This window comes from Nelusetta ayraudi, unplaced genomic scaffold (genome assembly GCF_046127955.1).
Source record: "Nelusetta ayraudi isolate G7.1 ecotype Tasmania unplaced genomic scaffold, CSIRO-AGI_Nayr_v1 ptg000110l, whole genome shotgun sequence".
Taxonomy (NCBI): Eukaryota; Metazoa; Chordata; class Actinopteri; order Tetraodontiformes; family Monacanthidae; genus Nelusetta; species Nelusetta ayraudi.
The window spans coordinates 617,501-627,539 of NW_027466160.1; the positions used below are offsets into that span (position 1 = coordinate 617,501).

General features: G+C 50.0%; 1 protein-coding gene and 1 long non-coding RNA gene across 2 annotated transcripts in view; both read right to left on the reverse strand.

Moving 5' to 3' along the window:
* Positions 1 to 7,430, reverse strand: part of LOC142903410 (vasoactive intestinal polypeptide receptor 2-like) — an 8,486-nt gene extending 1,056 nt beyond the window's left edge. The window contains exons 1-11 of the mRNA XM_076048995.1: positions 7,168 to 7,430; positions 4,686 to 4,791; positions 4,099 to 4,206; positions 3,778 to 3,875; positions 1,757 to 1,854; positions 1,166 to 1,304; positions 924 to 1,074; positions 677 to 737; positions 506 to 575; positions 242 to 333; positions 1 to 35 (exon numbers count right to left, since the gene is read on the reverse strand). The exon at positions 1 to 35 is cut by the window's left edge and continues 104 nt beyond it. Of these exons, the coding sequence (XP_075905110.1) occupies positions 1 to 35; positions 242 to 333; positions 506 to 575; positions 677 to 737; positions 924 to 1,074; positions 1,166 to 1,304; positions 1,757 to 1,854; positions 3,778 to 3,875; positions 4,099 to 4,206; positions 4,686 to 4,791; positions 7,168 to 7,236 (1,027 nt within the window). The 5' untranslated portion in view covers positions 7,237 to 7,430. The remainder of the gene's footprint in view (positions 36 to 241; positions 334 to 505; positions 576 to 676; positions 738 to 923; positions 1,075 to 1,165; positions 1,305 to 1,756; positions 1,855 to 3,777; positions 3,876 to 4,098; positions 4,207 to 4,685; positions 4,792 to 7,167) is intronic.
* A 389-nt stretch (positions 7,431 to 7,819) lies between these two features.
* LOC142903412 (uncharacterized) lies at positions 7,820 to 9,613 on the reverse strand. Its single transcript, XR_012929236.1, has 2 exons — positions 8,152 to 9,613; positions 7,820 to 8,115 (listed from the first exon to the last, which is right to left on the reverse strand). It is a non-coding gene; the product is annotated as an uncharacterized LOC142903412 (long non-coding RNA).
* Between the last annotated feature and the right edge of the window lie 426 nt (positions 9,614 to 10,039).

Consider the following 10,039-nt stretch of genomic DNA (forward strand, 5'->3'; position numbering starts at 1 on the left):
GAGGGATGAGCAACAGGGTGGACTTGGCCAGGCGCCTGCACCACACACACACACACACACACACACACACACACACACACACACACACACACACACACACACACACACACACACACACACACACACACAGAGCTAGCTGTTAGCTAAAAGTGGCCAATGATTATTATGGATTGTAGTGCCAGTCATAATCAGAGTCATCTTAATTATCCTGATATTAAAGAAGTACTGGTGACACCTGTACCTGTACTGCGATCGTTCGTTCCCTCCAACATTAGTGCAGCGCAGCTTCTGCACCAGGATGCGGATGATGCTGATGAAGAGGATGAAGTTGATCTTTTGGAGAAGGAAAAAAACACACACACACACACACACACACACACACACACACACACACACACACACACACACACACACACACACACACACACACACCAAACTGTCACCTGACTGCAGTTGCACCTAAAGGGAGCGCCGCCGAGTGGCGCCGACACCGACTGCGACTCACAATGATGGAGGCCATGATGGGCCCGTTGAGGAGCCTGTTGGCGACCGGGTTCTCGTTCATCTCCCAGCACCTGGGCAACAAATCAGGGCTGAGTGCAGCACCCACAGCGGCCACTAGAGGGCCAGAGTTCTCTCGCGTTGAGCAGCAGGTGTGTGTGTCTGTCTCTCTCACCCAGTGTCCTCCAGGTTGACCCTGCAGATCACCCACGCCACCATGAACACCGATGGGATCCCTTCAGGGGACAGACAAGTGTGTGTCTGTCAGGTTCATTGTGAGGGTGAAACACACACACAGGCATCTTTCCATCTCTGAGCAATGCTGAATGTCACAATCAGGACATGATAACGTGTGTGTGTGTGTGTGTGTGTGTGTGTGTGTGTGTGTGTGTGTGCGTGCGTGTGTGTGTCTGTGCACCTACCCCAGCCAATCAGCATGTAGACGGCGAGGCGGCTGCAGCAGGTGTGTGTGAGCAGCAGCAGGGCGTGCAGGTAGAGGCCCTCCACCAGCAGCCAGAAGAAGTTGGCCATGATGAAGTAGTTGAAGAAGACAAAGCCCACCTTGCAGCTCACCTGCACACACACACACACGCACACATTAGGGGTAAGGGGAGGGGTGGGTGGGCGTGGCCTATGTGATGGGGGGCGGGGGGGGTCTCCTCACCAGCGACGGCTGCGAGCTGCAGTCGTCCTGCTCGCTGCTGGAGAAGAGCAGCGCGTCCTTGGCCAGCACGGCGGCCGCTCGCAGCACAAAGGACACAAACAGGTTGAGGTGGATGTAGTTCCTGGTGCAGTGGAGCCTCCTGCTGGCCACGCACCAGAAGACACACACACACACAGACAGACACAGGGACGCAGTCTCAGAGGAACGATGTGAAGAAGAGTGTTTACGCAGGGTGTTGGGGTGAGAAGGATGTGCTGTCTAAACACCAGTGACAGCAGGGCTGAACAGCTGGAGTCCACCCACTCGGCTCCGCCCCCACCAAGCTCCACCTACTAGGCTCCACTTGCCGCTCACACACACTTATGTTAGAGCACCATGACCTGCAACTTATCCGCTAACTTTGTGTGTCGCCGTGCTTTGACAATCCGCATCTTCTTGAATTTTTTTTTACTGATTTCCATGCGTGACAATGAGCAGCAGCGCCACCTGGCTGTCGGTCCACGGGAAATGATACATTTTTCCAGACTTGTGATTGGCTAAGAGAGCGGCCACATGAGAGTGACAGAGCGCCACCTGGTGGTGAGATCTCACCTGAACAGGCAGATGATGGTGGCGCTGGTGAGCAGGGAGACGAGGGACAGGCTGTGTCCCAGCGCAGAGAGGACCCTCACCACCCTGTAGAAGACCAGCTGACACACACACACACACACACACACAAGCTAAGCTAAAAACCTGCGACTGACGCGAGTCAAACTCAAGGGGGGAAAACCATGGAGGCAAAAAATAAAAGAAGACAGGAGGAGGATGTTGCTCCTCTGAGATAGAACAATAAATCAGAAGTGATCAGTGGAGTTGAATCATGACTTTTCCACTGCAGCAGCTTCATCAATCTGCAGCAGACATCCGGAAGGGGGGGGGGGGGGGGGGGCTCATTCACAACCAGGCCTTCTTCTTCTTCTTTTGAATGATTTCATATCAGGGTGTATCTGCTTTTTTATTGGGCCGCTGCCCAGGCCGTTGAGTAATCGCCCCCCCGCCCCCCACTCAAACCCAGCAGTGGGATGAACGTGTCGCCCCCTCCCACCCCCGCCGGCCTCCTTTGACGGCTTCCAGAGCGGCCAGGAGGACCAGAGGCTCTTTCACAATAAGAGCGCCATCAAGTGGAGCGTCTGCTGCGTATCAAAACATTAGTGAGCGGCCCCGGAGCCAACTCTGGAGACGAGTGTGTGTGAGTGAGTGAGTGTGTGTGTGTGTGTGTGTGAGTGTGAGTGAGAGAGTGTGTGTCTGGCATTCATCTCTCTCATCATTTATAAACAACATTCCTCACATCTGAGACAATTAGCTGCTTAGACAGACACACACTATGTGTGTGTGTGTGTGTGTGTGTGTGTGTGTGTGTGTGTGTGTGTGTTCAGAGCTGGTCCTGACTGAACTCCTGCTGCAGTGACACGGTGACAGTGAGTCAGTCAGTGGAGGCACAGGACTCCTGCTGTTCTGGCTCCTCACCTCATTAAAGAGCAGCAGAAAGACAGAAATGATATTTAATCTGATTTGAAGCATCTGTCAAACTCCGAACCACTGGGGGGCGCCCTGCTGAGTGTCTTTTTTTTTTTTTCACTTTTCAGCAAAACAAGAAAGCATTTTTCCCGCCAGGGTCAGAGGTCAGAGGTGAACCTGTGTTTATGGAGCTCTTGATGGAGCTCATCCGTTCTCCTCGAACCCTCAGCAGCAGCAGCGGCAGCAGCAGCAGCAGCAGCAGCTGTCAACATCCACGGCACGCACGCTCACATTCTAAAGCTGTCACACAGCCTGCAGAGCGACGACAGACTCCTGACAGAAAGCAGTGAGACAATGTGGAGGGAGCGAGGGAGGAGGGAGGAGGGAGCAAGGGAGGAGGGAAGGAGGGAGGAGGAGCTCGTCCTTCTCCAGGTCAGTCTGGACTTCTCTGACTCGTTAAACAACACTAATGTCTCCTCAGAGGGTCCCCAGTGGAAACTTCCTGCTCAAACCAGGTTCAGCTAAATCCCAAGTTGCATTAAACATCATGAGATTATCTGACGGTTTGCTGCTGCTGCTGCTGCTGCTGCTGCTGCTGCTGCTGCTGCTGCGTTGACCTGGTCCTGGTGGTCATTGTTTACTGCTGCTGTTTACAGAGTCAGAGGGCCACAGGGGGTCTGGGCCCGTAGCCAGCAAACATCTGCAGAGAGACGCAGGTCACTCATCAGTCAGCCAACTACTCTCTCCCTCCTTCATCATCCCTCCATCCCTCCCTCCCTCATCATCCTTCCCTCAACCCTCATCCCTCATCATCCCTCCATCCCTCCATCCCTCATCCCTCCATCCCTCCCTCCCTCATCATCCTTCCCTCATCCCTCCCTCCCTCATCATCCCTCCATCCCTCCCTCCCTCATCATCCCTCCATCCCTCATCCCTCCATCCCTCCCTCCCTTATCCCGCTGTCCCTCAGTCCGTCCATCCCTCCATCCGTCCTCTTGGCCAATCGGATCTCTGGCTGACCCCCACCTTCCCCTCTGTCAGCACACACACACACACACACACACACACACTGGGGCAGGGGGAGGGGGGTTCACGAGGGTCAGGGGTCAACTCACCTCGTTGGGGTCGTCAGTGTCGTCAGAGAAGCAGGCGGCATAAGCAGGCGGGTGAACCTGGGACCAGCCGCCCTCCATGCACTTCCTGCTCAGGTTACCTGACACGCACACGCACACACACACACACACACACACACACACACACACACACACACACACACACACACACACACACACACACACACGCACACACACACACGCGTTTGAACAGAGCTTTCACAAGGAAGCGTTTGTTCTGCAATTGAATCAATCAACTAATTCACCACTCAATTAGTAGTCGTTGTTGTAGTTGTTGCAGTTATTGTTGCCATGGAAACTCACCCTGCTTCCCAAACAGCAGCAGCAGGGCCGAGGGGCAGGGCAGGGTCACGACCTCTCCCACCGCCGCACTCTGCCAGCACGACACGTTGTCCCACTCACCCCGACATCCTGGACACACACACACACACACACACACACACACACACACACACACACACACACACACAGTCGTTTCACTGATGATTTCTGTGTGTTTTTGAAACACTCAGATGAGTGAGTGAGAGAGTGAAGAGTTGTGTTAGGATGTTGACTGTGGTCGGTGTGAGCCAGGGCTGTCATGTGACGCACACTGACTGCTTGTGGGGCTGTAATGGCCGTGAGAAAGAACCCACACGTCGCAGAGAGAGCAGATTAAAGACCAAACGGCTCCGCGCGTTAGCGTCAGTGTGTGTGTGTGTGTGTGTGTGCGCACACGCCAACATGCAAGAGTGCAAGCATTGAGCATAAATGATTGAGTGTGGTAGCAGTCACGCCCTCCTCCTTCCCAGAAGTGACTGTGACCGTAAAGATTCTCTCCTTTGCATTGGATTCACCGTGTGTGTGTGTGTGTGTGTGTGTGTGTGTGTGTGTGTGTGTGTGTGTGAGACCTGTGCCTGCAGGCTCCTGCTGCTGCTGCAGCAGTGTGTCACACTCTCTCCAGGCCCTCTGCATCTCCCAGTGGAAGTGGCAGGAAGTGAGGAACTTTCCGCTCACCTGTGGGAACGACAGCACCATCAGTCACATCACACCGGGAGTTCAACTACAGCACCATCAGTCACATCACACCGGGAGTTCAACTACAGCACCATCAGTCACATCACACCGGGAGTTTGCATTGGGTTTTTTTTTAAAAAAAAAAAACCTTATCTGGACTGGGAACAAACGCCAGTGTGCACTGCTGCGTGACTCGCTGTTTGACAGACGTGCTCTTACAAATGTTTGCTGACCCCCCCCCCCCCCACACACACACACACACACACACACACACACACACACACACACACTCCTCCTGCAGGTAGGAATCAAGATTAACTTGACCTCTTGAACTCTTGACCTGCATGTTTCAACCCTACTGTTCTGGAATTTAGTCTTCCTCACCAAAACAGCCCAAACAACAGCAACAATGATAACAATAATAACAATAATAATAATAATAATAATAATAATAATAATAATAATAATAATAATAATAATAATAATGATAATGCACTCTGGAGAAAACATGTGGCTTTAATATGAATTGAAAATGAACCAAGGCAAAGTTACAACACATCCGTGTCTTTGAAGCTCTACATTATTTCGCTCTTTATTGAAATAACTCTGAAAACAGTGAAAAAAAATGGATGAAATTCAGCCATGTTTTGACTTACTGACTATTAACATCATTTCTTCAACTTCATCGGCCAGGGATTAAAAAGCTTTAACGGGCCTCATATGGGCCCCGGGCCATAGTTTGCCCATGCCTGATCTACAGCCACGTTATTAAAGTTCTGTGTGCGAATCAGGAGAAGGTGGTTTGTCAACTGGAGGTGATCCGCACACGCAGCCAATCATAATCAAGGAGGTCATTTCCTGGCGTGAAGAGGTTTCTGCTAGTGGCCAATACTAACAAACCGACTGTTAGAGTGAAAATAAACCCCAGCACTGACTGACTGACTGACTGACTGACTGACTGACGACCTTCTGACCTTCCACCACCACCAGCGGCGGCTCGGCTGCCACCGCTGCCCCCGCTGGTAACCAGGGACACTGCGTCAAACACAGTCAAACACACACTCCAGCATGCAGTGTGTGTGTGTGTGTGTGTGTGTGTGTGTGTGTGTGTGTGTGTGTGAGGGCTTATAAACACACTGTCAGTTATCCCAGTGTAAACACTACCGTACGTCACACACACGTAAAACACGCACACACACACACACACACACACACTGGAGTGGCCTTATCAAATCAAATACTGATGGCTGATGGAGGATCCGACTCTTGGCCTCAGGTTCTTCACACCTGTGCTGACTGCAGGAACTCGCCCAGGTGCCTTCGCATTTACAAGGCCAGCCTCTGACTGTGTTGTGTGGTGACGTGAAAACAATGGGTCCAAGTTCCAAGGTGCAATGAATAACATGGTGGCTCCCACTGTGGGCAACTGAATGTTTCCACTGTTATTATTATTATTATTATTTTTATTATTATTATTATTATTATTATTATTATTTTAAATATACATGTTTAAACATGAGCTACTTGACTGACACGAACCCTTCTGATGTATACTTTCTTCCAGAGAGGAGCTGCAGAGGGGAGGACGCAGCTGCGGCTCAGCAACAACCGCTGCCTCTCATGAAAACAACAACGAGAAAGTTAACGACGCAAGCCACCACTGAACGTGACGTCACACAGCGACGGTTCGAGCCCCTTCGATTGGCTCTCAGTGGAGAGTTCAAATGCACCTGCGGTCAAACATAATGAACGGCTGATCCCTCACGGCAGTGGCAAGTGCACTGTCACCCGGACTTCACAACACCTGACAGTATTGTTTCAAGTGTCAACTGACAGTGAATGGCTGGCTACTGCGTTGCATTACTTTCACAATAAAAGTGCAAGCATACAGGAAATGAGTGCCATTTTCTACAGTAAAGTACAGTGGAAAAACAGCAATGTACACACACTGCTGTCTCGGTCTCACAGCAGTTTGACCACAGCTGGATGCAGCTGTCGTGCAGTCATTTCACTGTGAAACATTCACAGGAAAATGACTGTACAAGCAATGCAACCAGTGGCCAGCAATTTACGGCAAATACATTACAGCCACACATTTGACAGTGCACTGACACAGCAATCAAGAGGAGATGAAGGACCGTGAAGGCAGCACGGTGACGTCCGACCGACCATCAGCGAGCAAAGTTGTGAAAAGGCGCCGCCGAAAACTCTGTGCTGGACTCTGTCGCACTTCTTCAAGGCGCGAGACAACACGAGACGACAACAGAAAATCAACTGACGGTCAGGCTAAATTGTTCTCGCGCCCACAGACGACGGTCGGTCACCTGTGCGGCGCGCGTGGACCCACCCAGTGCGGCCCACGCGGCCGGGACTCACCGTGCAGGTAAAGATCCACAGTAGTAGCAGCAGCAGCAGCAGCAGCAGGGGGGCAGCACGCGCAGCCATGCTCACATCCAGGTTGAGCGGCGCGCCCGCAGGAAGCACGCGACGCTGGAACCGAACCGGACAGCGTCTCCCTGCGGTCCTATGGTCCTCCAGAGCCCCCGGTCCTCCGCTCCAAGCTCCGCCTTCACTTCCACTCCCGCCTCGCTGTGTGGAAAGGAGTGTGCGTGGCGGCCAGGTTCGCGAGCCCTTTAAACATCCGAGCGCGCGCTATCCGACCTCGAACTTTAAAAAAAGAAAAAGAAAAAAAAAAACAAAGCAACAGCGACATCGTGTGGCCGACATCATGGCCTGCCATAAAGTTTATAGATGGGCTGTGGTGTCCAAACGCTGGCCCCGGAGCCCTGTGAGGGTCGCAGAGTCTCACAAAGGTGTGCGCAAAACGCTCAACTGTCAGTTAACGAATTACGGAATAACTTCATTAACTAAATAAATTCCAAGACATAACTGACTGACGATGCGGCTCCTGTTTCCTTCAGCATTCTGACTCACGTGAGGCCTTTGTAGACGTCTGTGCTCCGATGTGCATCTTTTCCATCCGGAGAAAACATTGATTGTTGATGTTGAATTGAAAATGAAGAAACAGTTGCAGCTTTAGCCAATCAAAGCACTTTATTGCACTGTATAGTGTGACGGTGAGCCAATAGCGGGCTCTTATAAAAGTGTCATTTAATCTTTTTTTTTTTTTATCATGTGTACAAAACAAGTCACACACACTTTGTACCGTACAAAATCAACACTATTTACATTAACACACACACACACACACACACACACACAAACGGACACACACTTTGCAGTCTCTCCCGGTCAACCACAAAAGCGCCAGTGAAGCTTTTCAGGGTTCTGATGGGATTCTCCTCCTTCTCGTCCTCCTACATCCTTCACACGCACGCGCACACACGCACACACGCACACACGCACACGCACACACACTCTCACAAATGCCACGCTGCCACCAACAGACCCGGACATGCTACGTTAGCCAAGCTGCGCGAAAAATCTGATATGCTTTTTTTTCTCTTTACTTCTAGATTGTTTTTGACACAAGAAGCCAAACGGAGGAAAAAACAACAATGATGACATCAGAAATACACAAGGATGTAAACACAACATGCTGATAACTCCCATGATTCACAGTGAGCGTGGAGATACACCTGCTGAAAATCTCCTCGAAAATAAAACTATGGAGGGGGGTGGGTTCACAGTACATACACTTTCTTTGACTGTGAACTTTTTCTTCTTTTTTTTTTTTTTTTTTGTTCAAGGTCATTTTTCAATTGTCATAAACGAGAAAACATTCTGCAGCAGGATCACGGCACCAAAAAAGAAATGAATGTACAGTTGTGGAGAAGTGAAAGTTCAGATTCTTTCTGGACAATTTCATTGTTGTTGAAGAAAAAAAATCGCAGCGCTTTTCTTTTGAAATATGTATGCAGATGCACTGAAACTGAAGGGGTACCGCCAATAGCTAACGATGCTTAGCAGAGCGAACTCGCTGCCACACATGCTCAGAGTGGATCTCAACTTGACACCGCAATAGTGACGACAAATTAAAGGAACGAATCGAATGGGTTTTGGAAGTGACGACTGAACGAATATCTGCTGCCTTTTAAAGCTGCTTCTGCTGGTTGAAATAAAAAAAAAATCCCCCTTTTACAAGCTACTTCCTGTTAGCATCGCTCCTCCAGCCACTTTTTTTTTTTAAATTTTATATATATATATATATATATATTTTACCTTTGTCTGCACTGCCACTTTAAAATAAATACTAACTAGATAATAAATAGATGGCTGTCAGGCCCCTCTGGTGCTCAGCTCACGATCACTTCAAGTACTCTCCTCTTGTGCATTCTCACACTTTGCTCGGCAGGAAGTGCGTTGGCTTTGAAAAGCAGCACCTGGCAGCCGTTGTGCCTTAAAAAGGATGGAAACTTTCATATTTTATTTCATTTATTTTTTTACGATTCATTAACTCGCACGACAGCCATGCGGCAAACACAGCGCCTCCTGCTGGCCCGGTGCAGGAACTGCATAACTTGAGTTCTCTGCTCTGCATCTGTTCAGTCTGTTACGAGCACGAGTCACAGGGTCCCGCAACACCCGGGCCACCGGGGGCGCTGTGTCAGTGAAAGGCGCACCACTCTCCCAACGAATAGATAAAGATAATTTAGAGACTCCAGACTAGGGGTGGGCAAACTATGGCCCGGGGCCAAATGCGGCCCGCCAAACATCCATTTCCTCAGGGTTTTGATTTCAATTAAAACATTCAATTTCATTAAAAAATTTAAATTTAATTTCAATAAAGAGTTCCGTGGGACACATTCTGCTGCAACACTTTGCTTTGGTTCATTTTCTTGAATACATTTTCAATTTATTGAAGCAAAACACTCCATCCATCCATCCATCCATAGAACCCCCCCCACCCCACCGCCCACCCCCCCTCCCCCCGGTCCAGACTCTAATGACTTTACACCTGAGGACTCACACAGTTGTGTTTCCACAAAGGTTGTCGTCTGGTTTCTGACTTGTTGTTGCTTGAATTTCTGCAATCTCTGCAGTGAAACCTTGAAGTTGGCGGCATGAAGCGTCCCTGTCACACACTGACACCGACATGAATGAGCACACGCACACACACACACACACACTCTCACACATACACACACGCACACAGGGTGCAGGTGGAGAGCGCTGCATATTAGGGGCTACTATACCTCACTGTGTTTTAGGTACCTCTCCATATAGATTATTATGTCTATGTACAATATTTATATTTTTTACAATAATCTGGCTGGCCCCGTTCTAA